This window comes from Carassius auratus, chromosome 25, assembly GCF_003368295.1.
Source record: "Carassius auratus strain Wakin chromosome 25, ASM336829v1, whole genome shotgun sequence".
Classification (NCBI taxonomy): Eukaryota; Metazoa; Chordata; class Actinopteri; order Cypriniformes; family Cyprinidae; genus Carassius; species Carassius auratus.
In genome coordinates, this window is record NC_039267.1 from 18,813,233 (window position 1) to 18,833,927 (window position 20,695).

Consider the following 20,695-nt stretch of genomic DNA (forward strand, 5'->3'; position numbering starts at 1 on the left):
CCTTCCCTTTCTGTTGACCTCCAAAGCATACAAGGAGCTGCTCAGAGCTTTTGAAGCTTTGGGTGCAGTCCACATATATGCGTAACACGGTTATGGGACACAGCAACGCCAAGGTTGGATCTGGCTCCTCTGTGGGCAGTGCTTGCAGGTTCACTAACTGATCTCAGAACGGAGTGGTGGGAACCTTGGACACATATCCAGGCCCGGGGTCTCAGAACAATATCTAGACCCAATATCAACGTGAGAGTAGGCAGGCCCAAACACAAGGCTTACCGAAAATGCTTGGAGTTTCCTGACTCTCTTGATGGAAGAGCGAGATCTTAAGAGACAGGAACTTCAGCTCAACTGAATCAATCGGCTCAAAGGGACCCTTCTGAAGTCCAGCCAGGACAACAGAGATATCCAAAGAGGGTATCAGGAGTGTCCTAGGAGGATTCAACCACCCCTAAGGAAGCTAACGATCATGCCATGCTGCCCTAGGGACCTGCTGTCCACTGCATTGTGATATGCTGTGATAGCAGCAACATACACTTTCAAGGTGGAGGGTGACAGCCTATGCTCCAATCATTCTTTTAGGAAAGAAAGCATGATCGACTCTAATCAAGCATCTCCGGGGGTCTTCTCGATGAGAAGAACACCAATTCGTAAACAGACTCCACTTTAAAGCATAGGCCTGCCTCATAGAAGGTGCTCTAGCCTGAGTGATAGTGTCATATGGTGCTCAGCCCCTGAAGAAGGACTTCCTAGGATGCGCCAGGGAGGGGCTGTCACTTGGAGCATGAGTTCTGAAAACCAGGTCTGGGAGGGCCAGAAAGGCATCCATGCACATGCCGGGACACTTATTCTAAGGGCACCCCAGCCCATGGTGGTGACACAATGCGGGGTGGTGTTAGCGCAGTGGATAAGACACATGTCTGTGGTGTGGGAGACCCGGGTTAGAATCCACTGTGAGGCACCTAAATGAATAAATGTAAATGTAAATGTACCGACTTGGGAGTGTAACAAGTGCTGAAGTGTTCACATATTAACCTATCCATGTGGTGTGACTGTGGCTGCGGATGCCATATACCCCAGGAGCCTTCGAAAATGTTTAAGTGGTACCACTGTTCCACCTCTGAAGGAACTCAGGCAGTTCAGCAATGACTGGGCACATTCGTTGGTGAGACATGCCATCATACTCAAACTTCATACCGAGATAAGAGATTCTTAGCCCAGGGGAGAGCTTGCCCTTTTCTCTGTTGACCTAAAGCCCCAACTGACTGATGTGCCGAAGCACCAAGTCCCTGTAATCGCACAACTCCTCTTGCGACCAGGCCATGATGAGCCAATCATTGACAGATCCTGATCACTTCCCATACTGGGGCAAGGGCGTTCTCTGTGATTTTCGTGAAATTATGGGCGGACAAGGAGAGCCCAAAGGAGAAGAACTTGTACTTGAACTTGCATCTGAATGAGCCTGAAGGAGGGGTAGGACAACCCAAGCCATGCTCCTAAACTCTGTACGAGTGTACGTGGTGGAACAGTGGCAGTTGGAAGATCACGTGAGGGCAAGATGTGCTATATGGCCTCAGTCTGCTGTTGTACTGCTGAGAACTGCTTGGCACAGCTCTCGACAGTGGTGCCACACAGGCCAGCCTGGGAGATGGGAGTGTCAAGAAAGTGCACTTTGTCAACCTATCTCATCTCGACCAGGCTGAGCCAGAGATGGTGCTCCTGGACCACCAGAGTGGACATTGATTTCCCGAGGGACTATGTCGTGACTTAAGTCATTCATAGGAGATCTTGGAACATTAGCCTGATAGCACTAAAAAAGTGAATGTCCCACCCTTCCTGCAATCGATGTCCAAAGCCACACCCCCTGATCGCATTTATGCTCACAGACCAGAATACCAGAGACAACCTTACTACAATAGGTTACATCAGCAGTTCCCAATTCCAGTCCATGTTCCGAAGTGAAGTAAACCCATGCTTAGGGAGTAGGGAGCAATGAACATGGTGTAGAAAACATAAATTTGAACACAGTTCATTCATGTAGTTTGAAATGGTCTTCTGAATCGGGTGTGTTAACCAGGGGCGGAGCGGGGGGTGGCTAATGGGGCTTAAGCCCCGAATGTTTTGTCAAAAGCCCCGAATCTTTTAGCTTTTTTAAAATAACTTCAACTTTGTTTCATTTCCTCTCAGTCTCTCAGACTGGAGTGGCAAAAAAAAGAAAAAAAAGAAAGAAAAAAAGAAAAGCTCTATTACTGTGCGTTGTGGCGGACGGTAAAGCATCACGCATCACTTCGCTTGTTTGCCAACTTCCGATAAAAACTAACGAAGAAGAATATAAATCATCTTCTTTGTCGTTGTCATTAGGGGCTGGTGGGCTTTTTATTTCACCGCCGTCGTAGCGAACCGCCTGAAATTAACATTATGGACATAACAATTTTTTTTTAAAGGAACTCGTAACAGCAAACCTCACCGGCCAGAGAGAGATTCAAAAGCAATATATCCCAATGTATCAAATGCTAAGTTATTTCAGGGCATGTTTTACAACTGTTCTCGGCACATTAGTGGGATAAGAAGATAGATTAATTGAGAAATATAGCTGGAGAACAATTAAATACAAAATAGTTTGTAGGCTCTACTGGGTGAATATTTTTTTTTTCTGAGTAACCATCATTTTCCCAGATAGTGTATAGATTTTTAGGCATTCTGTTATCTCAAACAGCCTGAAAAATAGTGCATTTAGCTGACATAAATGGGGGAAAAAAAATCTCCCCTGCGGAGTACACCCCTACAGCCCCCTAGGTTTGGGCTAAGCCCCGAATGTTTACATCTTCTGGCTCCGCCCCTGGTGTTAACTAAGCAAGACATGCAAAATATGTGCTCGAGCACTGGAATTGGGAACTGCTGGGCTACATCATGTGTCATTAAGCAGCGAGAAAACTTTAAAAGTACTATAATACCAGGAAGGAAGACCGGGTTGTTAATGTGTGTAAACCATTCTAGCTCTGTCTGCACAGTGTATGAGAATGCGCTAATGATGTATTCTGTCTGCGCGAACAGGGTGTGCAGAGGTGTGCAGATACATATGTTGACAGGCAGGTAGGAAAGCTATTTAAAATGCTTTGACCAAGCGTTTTGATTGGACGTACATTTCTTGGTCCTACGCCTTCCGCAGAATATATAAATACAGATAAAATTTAATTTAAAAAGGGGCCATCCATGACTACTTCACTTCCAGAGCAGGAACCAGAGCAGAACCCGGTTGTGAGCCACACTATACACGAGAAACCATTTATCCACCTGCGAGCACTCAAGGCTGGGTGGTACGTTCACCTTCTACCATTTTGCTCACAGCTGCCCGGGAAAGCACAGCCAACTCTAGGTATGATTCAGCAGTGGCGACAACACCCGAGGGAGGAAGCCCCACCAAATCTTCATCTACAGAGGTCAATAGCCCATCCCCCGATGCTGCAATCAAGGTTTGATCCCCCGGCGACATGAAATGCTTTGACCGCCATAAGACAATGAAGCAGAATCACTCTGCAGCTGCAAAAGACTGTCACTCTCAAATCTCCCAGAGCACTAGTCGGCGGTCCTCGGCTCATGGCAGAGAAACTGGGATAGGTAGTGACAGAGGGCTCTGCTTCTTTCCCTTTAAGAACAGAGAGATTTCAGCATTGCCATGGTCATGCACTCGCAGTGTTGGCACGAACCATCCACATAAACATTTTTCAGCATGCTGAGTGCCCAGACACGGAAGACAACACTCATGGCCATTGTCAGAGGACAGGTAACGGCCATAACCAGAAGGATACAAATGAAATAGCATCTTTAAAAAGACGCAAATCGTCTGTTATTTTCTATTTTAGGAAATATGCTATTTTAGTTAAAGTGCCCAGGGGAATTGCTGAAAGAGACTCCGCCATTCGCACCACACCGCCAACCAGAACAGCTTCCCAACACACAGCAGATTAATGGCTTTGTGGAGTATAACAGCTTTTCATACAACCACTCAGCTCCGAAGCAAAAATCTAATGAGTGAATGCACGTTGTCGCCTGATATACTCATGTACATGGGAAGTGGTCAGCATGAAAAAAAACATTAGCCAATTCTCATCAGTGTTTTCTCTTAAACTCAGAGATAATTGGGCTCCCAAATGAGACACCATATGTCATTCAAAATAACTCATAGTGACTGACCGATAGGGAACTATTTTCCAGTTATTACTATTAATAAATGTAACTTTATTGAACATTCTCCCTTTTTAAAGTATTGCTGTTGTTGCTATTTTCTGAAAGCAATAATACACTTTATTTAAGCTATACTATGATGTTACAATATAGGAAATGATGAGATACAATATGATGTGATAATGCAGTAATAAAAATACAGGACGTACAAATGAAAGGTATTAAGATTTCATGTCTGTTCTTTCCTCTCCAGTCTCATGGCCTCCAGACGATACTACTTCGAGATTCTCCACAAGCAGGATGACAAAGGCTCGGATCATGTTGAAGTCGGGGTGAGTTTGAATCAGTTCAACTCAGAGCTCAGAGGTTCATAGGGGACTCTTAGAGGGATAGTTCACCCAAAAATAAAAATTGGATGTTAATCTGCTTACCCTCGGGGAATCCAAGATTTAGGTGACTTTGTTACTTTAGTAGAACAAACCAAGATTTTTAACTGAAACTGTTGCAGTCTATCAGTCTTATAATGTAAGTGGATGGGAATCACAGCTAAAACTATACAATAAAAAAAGATGGGTAAGAAACTGAACGGTATTTATATATATTTTTTTTACCTCTGATTCACGCAATGTCCGAACTGTTAAAACTCTCCTGAAGGTTTCCTGTTGTGCACGTTCTTAAGCAGGCGCATGAGGAGGCTTCTTCTTTATGGCGGATCACAGACTTATAAGTGCATTACTGCCACCTATCTCTCAGGTGGACCATTGACACTGCTAGTTGAGATTGTAGATAGAGTGCCAAAAGTCTGCGATCTGCCATAAAGCAAGAAGAAGCAGCCGCCTCCTAACGTGCACAACATTTAAAAATCTTGGTTTGTGTTCTACTGAAGAAACAAAGTCACCTACATCTTGTATGCCCTGAGGGAAAGCAGATAAAAATAAAAATTTAAATTTTGGATGGACTATCCCTCTATTGTGCTTCAGACCACACAGCACTTCCCAATTCAGCTTCTGTTGATCCCGTCTAAAAATGCACAATCACCAATCCTTCACTATCCATTATCTACAGTGCCAAAACAGCTGTTATTGTCTACTTTGATAAACGCTAGTATACCAGTCCTTTCAGTCTATGGGCTATTCTGACAATTGAAAATAGAGCTAAAGAAACTGAATGGCCATATCTGCTCTCACTCACAGCTTTCGATAACAGTTGGACTGTTATCAAAAGCTGTCAGTGAAAACAGATATGACCATTCAGTTTCAGTCGGCTTGACAGAGCCGAGAATCCTCTGAAAGCCACACGTTAAGGTTTTTAAGAGTGGGTGACCAGGTCATTCCATTTGATTTCTCTTCTTTTTATTTAATTTAATTTAATTTTAGTTTTTTATTTTATTTGATTACATAAATAATAAAACATTACATTACTTTTGATCACACTTTATCTTAAGGTCCAATTATCGCTATTAACAAACCATTAACTACAACTTTTACCTCAATAAGCAACTTATTGCTGCTTATTAATAGGTAGTAATGTAATTGTTAAGTTTAGGTATTGGGTAGGTTTAGAATATAGAGATGTAGGGATATAGAATATGGTCATGCAGAACATGTGCTTTATATCAACTAATAAACAACCAATATTGGCATGTTAATATGCTGCTAGTTAATAGTTAGAATAGGTGTTACCTAAATTGTATTTTATTATTTGTTTTTCTATTGTTTGTTTAGTTATCAGTACTTCCAAGAGTTCAATGTCTTGGAAATACTTTTTTAAAGATGCTATTATAGCCTTTACTTAACATGTTCTGCGGTTTGAATAAGAATTTGATAAATAAATGTATACATTTATTATAAAATAATATTATATTCTATATGAAAATAAACATTAACAATTTTAATATTATAAAACATACATTTATGAAATTAAATTGTCAATAATAATAAAAAAAATATTAAAAATGCACACATTTTTTTGTGCCAAATATTTTGTGTAACCCTCTTCTAAACCGCCTTTTCTTGTCTAAATAGATCCATACTAGAACATCCAGTACTAGAAATTGACTTTTTTAATATTTGCCTCTGGAATTAATTTTTAGGAGCACATTTTAAGAGGAGTAAATTTTTGCATGGATTTTATTCATAACAAATGAAATACATACATACATATATATATATATATATATATATATATATATATATATATATATATATATACAATTATAAATGAAAAATATATTTTATAGTGAATAAAAATATACTTCAGATAAAAAATATATATATATACTTCAGATGTGAAGCCGACAGACTTTTCCTCATTCTCAGACAGTAATCCTACAATCTTTTTTAGACCTGCATCGTTGTTTTAGTAAAATCACAGAATAAAATGCAACCAAATGTGCCTTGTTTCTGATATCCATTAATATGCAGTAGGAATCTTTGTTTATTGTATTTGGACAAGTACTGCCTGTCTCTGCCTATCACTCTCTCTGACCAGATGGCTCCTCCTACCTCAATGAATTCAAGCGGGGTACTGCGATAGGTTGCTAGATATTACTTAGTCAACTGGAAATGGTATTATTGGAAAGTGGAAGCTTTCATGAACAGAAGAAACTAAGCAAAGTACCAAGTGCTGGGACACATGGTGCGTAAAAGTTGCTGATTCCACCTGAAGAGCTCCAGACTTCCACATGCATTGATATTAGCATAAAATCTGTGGTGGGAGCTTCATGGAATGGGTTTCCATGGGCAAGCCGCTGCATGCAAGCCTCACATCACCAAGTAATCATAGGGCTCTAGATAACGTCGTTTTTCAGGGGTTGGTCTGGCCCTCTTACTTCCAGTGAAGGGAAAACTTGATGCTTCAGCACACTGATACATTTTGGACAATGCTATGCATTCAACTTTTTGGGAATAGTTTGTGGAAAGCCTTTTCTCTATTCCAGTGTGACTTTGACCCAGTGCTCGAAGCAAGGTCCATAAAGACATGGTTGGATGAGTTTGGTGTGGAAGAACTTGACCTGCTCGGGCAGAGTTTTGACCTCAACCCCATCCAACACCTTTGGAAACAAAGACTATACGTCAGGCTTTCTCATCCCTGTACTGGGTGAATGGGCAATAATTACGCCCCAAAATCTCATGGAAGTCTTCTCAGAATAGTGAAATCTGTTATAACTGCATAGGGGAGACCAACAATGTAAATAGGTATCCATGAAAATATACACCTGGCTTTATATTTTAGGAATCTAGAATTCTGCAAACCCTGTCAATGAATACACAAACCGTCTGCATCAGCCTACTGATATTAGTGAGTACCAAAAAGGAAAAAAGCTATTTATCCCCACTAATTATATCGACAATGCTGTAAGTATGTGAGGGCAAATATAAATAGTTCATAAAAAGATATGCACAGCCTTCTGTTGTTTTAGAAAGAAGCAGAACAAACATGGTAAATTAAATGAACGTCATCACATTATCATCACAAACGCCAAAGATAACAATTACAGCCCCCTTTTGTGAAGCCATCAGCAAGCATCGTTCCGTATCACACGCTCTGCAGGAGAGAGAGAGATACAAAGAGTGTTTCAAACTACTTTAGGTTTGATTTAGCTGCAGCTGGCTGCTCCTCATTTCACTAAAAGCATTGAGCAAATACAAAAAAGAGCCTCCAAATGACATTTTCAGAATATATTTCCTGACTTTGACCGTCTGCTCTGGACTGAGGTGAGGGTGATGGAGCTTCTGAGAAAAGATCTTGAGCTGAGCCGCTCGGTGAGCTTATGAGGAAAAAATATTTGATCAAAAACAGTAACTTTTCCATAAAACAATTGTTCTCAGAAGCACAAAATTGTTTATAATTAAAGTTGGTGCAATGCAGTAAGTTAACAATGTAACGGTGACTAAAAGAAAAAGATTATTAATAATTTTGTAGTTGCAGTGTTAAAAAAATAAATAAATAATAATAATAATAATAATATATAAAAATATATAAAAAAATATTTATTGACAACTAATTTTGGGGAAGATGCATTCCACGTGAGGTCATGGGTGTGGTGCTTGCTATTTTTATATATTCTAATATTTATTTGGTAAATATTGTAAATGGAAAAACTAAATATAAGCGATTTCTGAATATATTTTATTAGCAGTAAATGTCATCTCATACAGCAGTTGTTGCTGGAAGACATGCATCGAATAAAAATAGAGCTGTTAAAGAAAACTAAAATTTACTGAAAATGTCCTCACCCTAAATCCATCAAAGATGTAGATGAGTTTGTTTCTTCATCAGATTTGGAGAAATGTAGGATTGCATCATTTGTTCACCAATGCATCCTCTGTAGTGAATGGGTGCCGTCAGAATGAGAGTCCAAACAGCTGATAAAAACATCACAATGATCCACAAGTAATCCACAGCACTCCAGTCCATCAGTTAATGACTTGTGAAGTGAAAAGCTGTGTGTTTGTAAAAAAAAAAACACTCTCATTTTGACGGCACCCATTCATTGGTGAGCAAGTGCTGCAATGCTACATTTCTCCAAATCAGATGAAGAATCCAACTCATCTACATCTTGGATGAACTGAGGGTGAGTCAATTTTGCAAATATAAATTTACGGGTGAACTATTTCTTTCATTTTAAGACATTAAAAACAGCATTGTTTTGAGTATGAATTGAAATTCCCAGCAATTCAACTTTGTCAGAACGTTTGATAGAGAAACCACATTATAAAACTCTTACGTGACTGTACACATTTGCCGGAAACACAGAGCATAATAAAATACTGTCAGCCACACTTGCACTTTTCTGACTGTGTGTTGCATTTTGTTGTTTTCCCTCTTGTATTGATTTTCGTCTCTTCACACTGAATGCTTCAGGCCATTGAATTGGACTTCTGTTTCACTGAAGAAATGTCATCAGAGACATGAGACGTGAAGACAGGCACAACTAATTCAAAGCACACACATTTCTTTAGCTTTCTCAATGGGGACATATCACAATTTATATTAAATATTAGCTCCTCGTGATTACAATACACTATTCCTTACCCCTACTGAATGGCTGTTGTTTGCATTTTAAGATATTGTTGCATAACAATTGGTCAAAACTTGACACACACACACACAAATAATAAAACCTTTTGTAGTTATTCTCTGGCACAACACATTTTTTTTTTCATGCACTTTCTCTTTCTGTCTCTTTCTTGACCTCTGGGTCAAGAAAATAAAGAAATTATCTTTTTTTTTTAAATAATAATATTTTATTTATTTAAGACAATACATTAACAATTATAATTATGAATTAAGTATTTTTACTAATTCGATACATTTGACTTTTTTATTATCATGATGCAAAAGTGCATTAATTAATTTTAAAATTAAAATTTAGTCATTATATATTCATATATAATGGTACTATTGTTGAACTGCTTTTAATTTTATCATTTAATTTAATGTTGACTTTAAAATGAAAAATAATGAAATAATGAATATCCGGATAATGACATTTCAGGGTAAAGTTTAAGGGTAAAATGAGCTTAATGTGTGTGTTTGGCTGTAGAAAATGGCCCGTCTCTCCTCATTACAGCGAGCATAAGCAGAAGTGACATGGTAATTGCACGGCGTCATTAAAAGAATTGTAGCTTGTCTGATGGCTTGTAAGTGTGCAGCTGAAGAAGCTACTGTTGATGTGAGTGTGTCTCTCATTTCCTGCTGCATGTTGTCTTGTGATTGGACGGGTGAATCTATTTCGTGAGGGTGACCTTGCTTGAAATAAAGACAAATAGCAATGCAGGAAATCCCTCCATCTCTTATAGTTCCATTCATTGGTCATCAATAAAAATACAAAAAAAATCGCAATCAATACAGGAATAAAGGATTCCAAAAAAAGACGACTTTTCAACATGTCCTAAATAGGATTAATGTGATAAATTGACAAGCAATTCCATCTCTTGTATCCTAATCAGAGTTTCTAGCCGTAGCTCCAAGTGTAATGATATTTTATTGGTTGCGCAACATTTCCAAATTCAGATCAGAAACTTGCCATCACATCTGATTAAGGCACAGTTGCTACGTGTCTACACCATTTCAAAACTTTAATCAGACCTGTCGGCACTAAAGGGTTTGATGAGATGTCCGTCGTTAACAGGTGATTTCGTCACTTTGTGCAATACTTTTTCCATAACTTAGTGTCTCATTACTACACAGTTTCTTTTCAGTCTATTGTTGGCAGACTTTTGACTTTTGGTTCTTGTCAGCAGTATCTCCGCCCTGATAAGCATTGAATCAATGACAGGTTTTCTGTTGTCACATCGCGCAAGTTAAATAAGAGGGTGACATCTAATTGAAAAGACTAATAATAAGATAAGATTCACATTAATCAGATTTTGTTTTAAAAGTTTGCTGAAATAAATACCGGAAAATATCGATTTGCGGCTTTTGAGAACCGATATCGAATCAACGTCATTAATAAAAACAGGTTTAGAACGACATGACAGTGAGTAATTAATGACATAATTTTTATTTTTAGGTGAACTATCCCTTTAGGCAAAAGGTGGAAAATGTACTGTCTCAAGCATATCCTACAAAATTCTAGAATGTCTTTCAATTGATTTAATAGCGTGAACCATTCATCAGCTGATTGTTTCTCAATAGCACTTGTTGTGTTCAATTGGTACCCAAACACAACACTATTTCCTGGTAGACTGATGAAAACCTATGTGCCCTGATTCCTAAAAATTGCTAGAACTGTCAAGTGCAACCAAATCTTGCTGGTTTCTTTGCAATATGCTTCATGCAGTCTAAGGATGGTTTGTTGGCCAAACGTGGCCATGCCACATGAGGCTTGAGACTAGTTTATCTCTAAATGTCTCTCTTTGTGTCTGTTACAGTGGCGCCCTTTCCTGCCAGGACTCAAGTACGAGGTCATCGATTCTGCCTACATCTCCTTGTATACAGGTAACCCTCTTACCAACTCCACCAATTTCAAAACTCACCCGCGCTGACCAGCCATCGTACTGCCACCACGCCATCATGGTTTGAGTGGCTTGATGCTGGAGAGTTTGAACTTCAGTTTTTTATGTTATTCTCTGAGGTGCTTGAGAGCTTTCGGTGTGAACGGTTTATGAAACAGACCGTGCCTCCGAGAGTTTTCAAGAAGGAAGAAAGTGGCTTTTTCGGGATCATTGAGATTGATGACAGTGACTGCTTCTGCCAGATGCTGTTTCCAACCGCTGGGCTTTGTGCAGGGATTGGTGCAGTGTGTCCCATAGGACTTAAAATGACTAGATGTATTAGCTGCATTACAGTTTAAAGTTGGTTTCCGTGCCCTAAAGTTGAGTGCGCAAAGACTTTTAATAGCTTCCTACAGAGTTCGCTACAAAATTGATGAGTTTAGTGGACATAATTTGCTTTTAACACTTTTTGGTGTTAGTGCCCTGAGGTGAAGCAAAATTGAAAATGTGCTTAGAGCTGCTGTGACATAAAGAGAGAAAGGACACGGGGAAAAGAGCAAGGTTATAAAGACTCTGTTGAATCTTGCGTGCTCTTAAAGCGAGATCAGGCATGCAGTGCTAACATCCTTAGCTTGCATACTGTTGCCATAGTGATGATGCTGACCTTCACAGATAGCCTTTTGGAAGTGTCTTCAGTACAAATGCCATCTTGAAACACAATGGCGCTTATCTGTTTTCAGCTATTTCACAGCACACACATCCCTTATAGAGTTCAAGATGGAAGGAAGAATTGCAAATTAAATCTCCATCAAATTTAAATGGTTTCTTCTAGAAAGCAATGACATTAATTAGGTAGCAAAGTAGAAGAATATTGCTTTTAAGTGCTCTCCTGAGAAAAAAAGACCTGAATAATCAAACCTCTGTTCTAGAATTTCCTAAGACATCTCCCCAATGTCTCAAAGCTTTACTCAGATTTGCCAGTGTCTACAATCAAATGTCTCAGTATGAACTATTCGTCCATTCTGCAAACCAGTGGTTCCTTACCACTTTCCTTCAGTACCCCAACTCTGCACATTTTGCATGTCTTATTTATCCTTCACACCCATTCTTGGAGTTTCTGCTAATGAGCTGATGAGTTGAATCAGGAGGGATACATGCAAAATGTGCAGTGCTGGGGGAACTCAAGGAACAAGTTTGGGGACCACTGCCCCAAACTCTTTTGTCCTATGAATGGTGGTGATCAAAATTAAAAAACATCCTATAATTTCCAATTTTCTTCATTGTATGCCAAACCCTGTTTAACTGGCAGAATTCCTCCAATTTTCATTGGGATTGCTAGATGGCAGGCTGCTCTGGGGTGACTGAAATTCTGTGACAGGAGGTTGTCCAGATAAAGGCCGAAGGGATGACCCTTTCAGTAACTGCAAGAGAAGTTGGTCACTCCAAATCTGTGATTTCTCGAATATTGCAGGTTTACAGTGACACTAATTCAAGTCGCCCAAAACGGCTGGTTGTCTATGTTAGACAACTGCACGAGAAGACAGGATAATGCTGAGACACTCAGTGGGGAGTTGGTTCAGCACTGCAGCTGGGATTGCTTGCCAGTTCAGTGCTGAATAGTATAAGGATCTCTCTCAAAATGTTTAAGAGAATTTGGATTGAAAGCCCACTCTGCAGTGACCAAGCTCTTATCAGAACAACGAATCAAAAGGCTAGACTCACCTTTGTGGAGGAGCGTGTCGTGTGGAGAGAGGAGAACTGGTGCAAAGTTCACTTCAGTGAAATAATACCGAAGTAATGAAATGGCTGATCCAGAGTCCTGATCTAAACCTGATCTGAAAATCTCTGGAAAATCCTTGGCAACAAAGTTATACCCAAGAAACCCACTACAGCTACCAAACTGTGGAAGAATGGCCCAAGATCACACCGGCACAGTGTGAGAGACTAGTGATGTCCTGAGGACGCAGTGTGCTGAAGTCATTCAGAGCAAGGGCCTCTACAATTAAAAATGCTCCGAAATTGTTGTTGTATTCTTCTTTTGTGCAACAGTGGTTACTGTTCTCTAATATTGATCACTATTGTCACAAAATAAAGGTTTTTGGTTATTTTGTCAAACATGTTAGTAGAACAGTGGTATACCTAGAGCTAATATTACTTCAAAGTTTGAGTGATGAAGATTAACAATATTGTTCTCAAATTGTTGATATCCACTGTAAGGTCGCAAAGCTGGAGCCTATTCCAGTATCTCAGTCCAAAGCAATGGAAACAGATGGATGGCCAGTTCAATGTGAACGAATTTAACATAAAATTAATTTATGCTAGCCACAATACTCTAAACTTAAAACCAGTTGTCTTCATTAGTGTCCCTTTTTATTTATGCTTTGGAATTTTCCAAGAAAGGAAGGATGCTTCAAAGACAGCTTTTGAGCTATAAAAGGTACCATCTGAGCAATAACATTTTATCCTCAATGTTAAAACTTTCTATAAACTATTAATGTGAGTCTCTTTTCTTTTTACACGTTTAGTTCTTCAGGGACAAAGCTGTTGGAAGCAAAGGTTTGTGGTGAATGTGTCTCTAGGCAACACGACTGGTAAAAGCCATCAGTCGTCCTAAAAGACTCCGAGTTATGCTTGAATGCCTCGTGTGAAAAATTGAGTTCTGACAAGGGCTTTCTTGCATCGAGTGTCAAATACTATGAAATGAATTCCCTTCAGAATTGTGATTGTATTGTGCATTGTACAAGGCTTTTCATATGCAACATAATGAAGAACCCCATTCATATAGTTTGCAGTGACAGCAGGGTTTGATATGATTAGGGGGTAGACTGGGGCTGATAACAGTGCCACATTTGCATGTGTGAGAAACGTATATTTTGAACACCTTGTTCTGTTGTTGTCTGCTAAAATAGCCCAGGGCCTGAATGGAAAGTTCTTGTTTGGTACGTTGGTGGCATTGTAATGTTAAATACTAGACTGTGTTCCCTTTCTTTTTGGTTCTTGTTTGAGTTGAGCTGCTAGCTAGCATCTTTGACCGTCATGTGAACTCCATTTGAACGTAACACAGAGCTTAAGCACTTCACAGTGTTCGTCTCACACACATTAAAGTGCAGTGTGTGACGGCAGCCACCTCTGCTCTCTCTTGGGTTTCAAGCACACATCAAAGCCTGTCTCATCTGCATGGAAGGGCTCTGTGGTCCTCGTCGTTTGAAGGGTGGCACCGGCATTTGTCACCCAGACATTCAGGTGTATCTGATGTGGAGTGACCCACATATTAGCAAGGCATGACATTGAACTTAAGCAGCCAGATACTCTGCACATAGGCATAGGTAAATCTGTCAATGGAGTCCTAAAATGGTTGGCAAGTGGATTGTTACAGTGTTCTTCAAGGGCACTAGGATGCTGATAAACAGTTGCAAGGGAGTTCTGGGTGTTTACTAGGGCATGGTTAGGCAGTTGCTAGGGTGGTGGTAAGTTGTTTCTAGAGTGTTATGGGTGGTGGTTTGGACATTGTTTAATGATGGTTCAGGTGTTCTGGGTGGCTGCTGTGGGGGTTGATAGGCAGTTGCCAGTGGGTCTTGAGTGACTGCTAGGGTGCTGTCAGAATGATGCTTGGGAGTTATGGGTGGTTGCTATGTCGTCACAGATCTAGATCTTTCTATGATGTTGTAATGCAGTGACTGTGTTTTTTGGGGGCTAGCTAAGAAGTCACTAGGGTGTTGTTAGATGGTGTTTGCTAGGCCATTTTTATTACTAGTAGGGCTGCACGTTAAATTGAAATGGAATCGATTAGACAGAAGCTGTGATAATCATCCGCATCTTTCAGTGAAGCACAGTTCTGTGATCAGCAGTAAATCTCCATCCGGAGGCCAGAGGGCGCTCTCGCGCTGAAACTCCAAATACGCCACGCGGTAGAAACCCGGGAAACGCCGTAGCTGGATAAACAGAAGATTTAACTGCTTTTATTGATTCGACGTGACTAATAAACACACGATTATGACAATATATATTTTATCCGAGTTATTATTATTATAATTTTAATAAAATAAAGTATATTTATAATGCAATGCCTTTATCACTGCTAAGAATACTATGAAGTAAGTAGCATGCCTTATTATGTGTAAGGAGTCATGTAATCTCACAGAAGGATTTATTTCAAACACTCAATTCTGCTGTTATGAAGTGAGTTTGGAGTAAAAATATGTTATTAAATGTGGTATATTCACATGCTTTCAGTTGGAACAGCATTTACTATACAGAGCATTCAATTAATTGTGCAGCTCTAGTTGCTAGAGTTTTCTGGAAGTTGATAGGCACTTGTCAGGGTGTTCATAGTGTTTATTATGTTGTTAGGCGTTAGGTAGGGCATTATGGGTAGTTTCTTGGGTTGTTGAAGTTGCTGTTGGGTGATTGTTAATGTGTACAACAGTTCAGGTCAAAAGTTTACATCCCCCTTTCATAATCTGCAAAATGTTAATTATTTTGCTAAAATAAAAGGGATCATGCATGTTATTAATTATTTAGTACTGATCTGAATAAGATACTTCACATAAAATATACATTACAGTCGACAACAGAAAATAATAGTTGAATCTATAAAAATGGCCCTGTTCAAAAGTTTACATCCCCTTGATCTTGTTACCTGAATGATCTACAGCTGAATTTTTTTTTTTTTTAGTTTGTGAGTCCCTTGTTTGTCCTGAACAGTTAAACTGGGATTGTTAGCCACTTGTTGTGGATTTCTGGGGGTAGCTAAGCATTAAAATGTTGATAGGCACATACCAGTGTGTTCTGGGTGTTTTATGGTGTTACTGGGGTACTATAAGTAGTGTTGTCAAAAAAAAAAGAAAAAAAAAGCATTAATAAATTATGTTATGAAATAAAAATAAAAAAGTAGATTTCCTGCTAACATCTGAGGACTGTTGACCCAATTCTTGAACACCGCTGATTATCATAGTCAAATCTGTTGAGCATGTGAACACATTGGCCAATCAGTAGTGTTTAGGAATTGGTTCAACAGGGCTCAAATGTTAGCGGGAAATGGACGTTTTTAAAACCGACTGGTACCGAAGTCAGTACGTTTGACAACATTAGGTATGCCTGTTGTGTTTTAGCTGGGAGTTGTTAAACAGTTGACAGGGTCTTACTTGGCCAAGTCAAAAATCCCTTCCGTGCTTCTTTATGATATTCTGATTTCTAGATATAACTTAGTCCCCTACTTCAGTTTCATTAGAAATTCTTTGTGCTGTAAATTCTGCTTTATTTTTCCTTTTAAAGTCCTTCTGTGCAATGACTGTTCATAAACAATGGCTCCCCATCTCCATTAACATTTATCCCTTCTTCTTTCTTTGTGAAAGATGAGAGCAGTTTGAAGATGAACCATGTGGATCACATTCCTCAGACACTGGCCAGCCATGGGCCTGTCCCAGCAGTGACCCACACCCGCAGCAAACACGGTGCCGATATGCTGCAACCAGACCCGCGCGACACCTTCTTCAACAGTAAGCCTCTATCCGTCTGTTCAGGTCCACTTTATAGTCCCTTTTTATTTGTTTCCTCTGTCTCTCTTTTTCTATTGGATCTACTGAAATAGTTCTTCATTTTGTGTTCCTTAGTGACAAATAATGTTTGAAAGGACAATTTGATAATCTGCTTCTGGTAATATTAAACTGTCTTTCTCACAATACTCTCCATAGTTCCCATGATTGACCCCTCTCATCTTGAAAATGTGTTGCCCACCTGTCTCTACTCGCCAACATATGTGGTCAAAGACTTCCCTATCGCACGCTATCAAGGCCTGCAGTTTGTGAGTTTAACAAACATATATTTCTGCACACATTTTGCAAAATAGTACAACAGAAAATGCCTTTTGAGGAACAATGCACTTGCACCTGTTGCCGTATTGACTTGCTGCTGCAGTGTACTAAAACTTCCTGTGTGATTACTGCCCCCTTTTGGCTGACAAAGGTAATTACAGGCATACCGTAAAAGCCAATCAAAAGCAGAAAAACAATTAAGATTAAGGTTAGAGCATCAAATGAAGAAACATTTGGACTTCACAATGCTACATTTTAGAGATAGTAATTTTTTTTTCTATATCCTACAATGCAATGTGCCTGACATTACCTGCAAGCATTTTTTTTTACTTATTATGTGTAATTTGAATACTATAGGTAAAGATATGATACATAACGTCAGTTTCCTGAGATTTGTCACAATATTTAAATGCTATATTGTTGCATACTTTCACATTATTTTTCAAAAGATTTGTAGGCAGCATGTAGTAAAGCATATACTAGACAATAGGCTTTTATCTAGTATTCACAGAGATATTCTACTGTTCAGTGGTGAACTACTGACATGCCAAGTGAATTAATAGGGTTGTCATATCTGGTATTTTGTCTGCAGGTCTATCTTTCTTTTGTCTATCCCAATGACTTCACCCGCCTCACACACATGGAAAGAGATAACAAGTGCTTCTATAGAGAGTCACCCATCTATTTGGAGAAGTAAGCTTTTATAGATTATATTGGCAATACATATATTGAAATAGTGTGTACAGTAAGACCAAGGACATTTATCAAGTCAATGTCTCAATGAAATGGTCCTCTGAATCGTTATTTTCACTGAAACAGAGATGAATAAATACATTTCTTTAAAACTCTGTATTTCTGTTTTTCACAGACTTGATCTTTTTCTCTCTATCTCTATCTCTAACAGGTTTGGCTTCTATAAATACATGAAGATGGATGAGGAGGAAGATGACAGGCCATTCTTCTTCCCTAATCCTGATGGTGAGTTTTCATGTGTGTGATCAGTGATCCAGAAGAGGAATAACACTTCATTAGTGCATCGCTCCGTCACAAGCTTCTATGTTTGAACATGGCTGATATATTCATCAGGAGATAATGGCCTTAGGTTTGAGCCAGAAAAGAAGTTGTGTTTATTTTCAAAGGGTTAAGGCCTGGTTACATCGACAACAACGTGAAAATTGCTGACCAAAGGCGTTTTCATAAGACAAACAACATGTTGTTTAGGTATCAACATTCTAAACTATAAAATCCTGGTAACTGCCTATAAAATAACTGTCAAACTATTATTTAAACAACTTTACTGTTCAAATAGTGCAAGTTTTGATAAAAACAACAAGTCTGAACATGAACAGAAGACCGGCTGAATAAAAATACAAATTCATTCTCCAGTAGGTGGCGCTTATGGAAAACAGAAATACAATAGCTACGACAGTTACCTTGTACACAAAGCAGTGCACTTACAAACACGATTTCATTAAACGTAACCCATAGTTAAGATCAAAAGAAAATGCCATAAAAACATTTCATGTCAGTTCCTGTCAGATATGCATTCATATGCCCATATAAACTCAGATTTGTATAAATCACATACCTGTACATGGCCTATTTCAGTGTCAGAATGGTGTGTTTACAGGTAAGGTTTATTTCACAACGCCTCCTGCAGGGTCTCTCAAACATATTGCGATTCCACTAGGTGCCACTTGTAGAAGTTTCATACTGCAGCTTTAAAGTCTTGTTATGAATAGACCTATAAGTTGCAAATGTCCAAGAATTATTTTTCAAGGTCTCTTTGTGAGCTTGGCCACAAGTGGTGGAGTTACACTCATATTGTTTGTTTTTGGCATTCTGCTTTAGATTTTCTTGAAGAAGAAGAGGGGGTGGATCCAGAGGATGAAGCACAAGTTGTTGGCACCTTGTCAGTAACAAAGACTGTCCAACCTAGCCACTCAAGTCACACCTCAAGCCCCTCTGATAAACCCATTCCCACAATGGTGGAGAAAAAAGAGGTAGAGCCAGGCAACCCAACATTTAGGAGAGAGCAAAGGCGCTTTTTCACAAGAGCAAGGCAAGTGGTTGGGTCTCAACCTCAAGAGACAGACCAAGGCACTCTGGACCATCAGGCTAAGGTAGGGTTACCAAAAAGTGAGAGTGTCGTGCGAGGTCGTTCTCTCACTTGGGTTCAAAGAGACCGCCGGGACCTCAGAGGGGGTTGGTCAGAAGATCGCTTACAGAAAATAAGCAGATCTGCTTTGCTTTTCCCGCCAAAATCCTCATTGGTGGCCCTCAACAGTCGTGCTAAACAAACCCTCAGCAGTCCTGCCCTCGCCGTTCCTTCCCCAGGTAACAACCATGCTCATGACAACAGCCACAATCCTGGAAATAGCCACACCAACAAGGAGCGCAAGAAGGAGGACAACAAAATCTACGTCACAAGACCTCGCCCTGCTAAGGAGAAGCAAAGTCTTGTTTCACGCCAACCCAGAGAGGTCTTCCCGGGCGTTTTCCTGTACCAGAATGGCAAGACCACAAAGCTGGTGAACCTCAGTGCCAAACCAAAGCTCAGCAAAGGAGCTTTACGTGCATCCCAGTTATTTGCACGCTCTTCTCTGCATGAAAACAAGGTCTTTCCAGCGAGCCCCAACTTCAGCAAGCCAGCTGAAAATCCCATGCCCCCAAACAGAGCAGCAATCCCAAGCCGCTTTGAGAGAAGGATACGAGGCGTCTGGGAAAAACACCAGCGTCCCTTGAGGCCCATCGCCACCGCTCGACCACCTCCTGCGCCCACCCCTCCGTCCGCTAACTCCTCTGAGAACATGCCTCCAACTGAGCCTCTCCGTGTCACTTCCTACTTGCAAACCTCTGAGATTACTGAGTCCCAACAGCAGCGGCAGGACACGAACCCAGAACCAGAGGAGGACGGAGGCCTTTCGGAGTATAGCTATGAGGATGTGGAGCCTCGCCCCGGGTGGGCGGAGGAGGCCATTAATTGGCAGAGGACGTTTTCCGTTAATAGCATGGACTTTGAGACATTGCGCTCTGACTGGAATGATCTCCGGTGCAACGTATCTGGAAACCTGCAGCTATCTGAAAGCGAAGTGGTGGACGTTCTTGCACAGTACATGGAGAAACTCAATGAACTTAATGGAGGGTGAGGCTGATATAGAAACCAATATTTTAGTTTCCGATATATCTGTAAAATCAGTATTTACACTGTATATTTGTATTTATATCAGTATTTTTATATTTTAAAAAAAATTCTGCTGTGTAACTCTACAGCCATTTGCAGATTCAGAGACTTACACATTCAATTCACAATATATATCGGTAAATATCGGTTTTGGCATATGTATTTTTAGACACATTTAATCCACATTTGATTAGAAAATACTTGTAAAATATTAGTAGTGAATGTGTGTATTTATATTACAATTTATTGTTACAGTTCTTTATATCTTTTTCCTCACTGAACAAGTATTTGAAAATTCTCATAATTACTGTTCTAACTAAATTCATACAAATTTCACTTGCAAATATTGGTAAAGTTCCTTTTTTGTTGTTGTTTTGCTGAAAATAATTTCAGAAAATTGTAAATAATTTAATTAGCAAAATATGTGTAAAATATTTGTTTTCAGTTTCTTTTACCTCTTTCCAACTGCACAGTTTTTAAGCAATAAAAATAATTACTGTAATTATTGTTGAAAATGGGCACCTTACCATTCGTTTACATTTAAAATTGCACTGGTGTGCATTTTCAAGTAATCGTAC

The 20,695-nt window shown here is 39.6% G+C and overlaps 1 protein-coding gene across 2 annotated transcripts in view; it reads left to right on the forward strand.

The window, feature by feature from the left end:
• Positions 1-20,695, forward strand: part of LOC113043593 (N-acetyl-beta-glucosaminyl-glycoprotein 4-beta-N-acetylgalactosaminyltransferase 1-like) — a 145,632-nt gene that overhangs the window by 115,586 nt on the left and 9,351 nt on the right. For both annotated transcript variants that reach the window (XM_026203080.1, XM_026203081.1), the window contains exons 8-14: positions 4,433-4,511; positions 11,058-11,124; positions 16,475-16,618; positions 16,814-16,923; positions 17,526-17,626; positions 17,838-17,911; positions 18,785-20,078. In XM_026203080.1, coding sequence (XP_026058865.1) covers positions 4,433-4,511; positions 11,058-11,124; positions 16,475-16,618; positions 16,814-16,923; positions 17,526-17,626; positions 17,838-17,911; positions 18,785-20,078 — 1,869 coding nt within the window. The remainder of the gene's footprint in view (positions 1-4,432; positions 4,512-11,057; positions 11,125-16,474; positions 16,619-16,813; positions 16,924-17,525; positions 17,627-17,837; positions 17,912-18,784; positions 20,079-20,695) is intronic.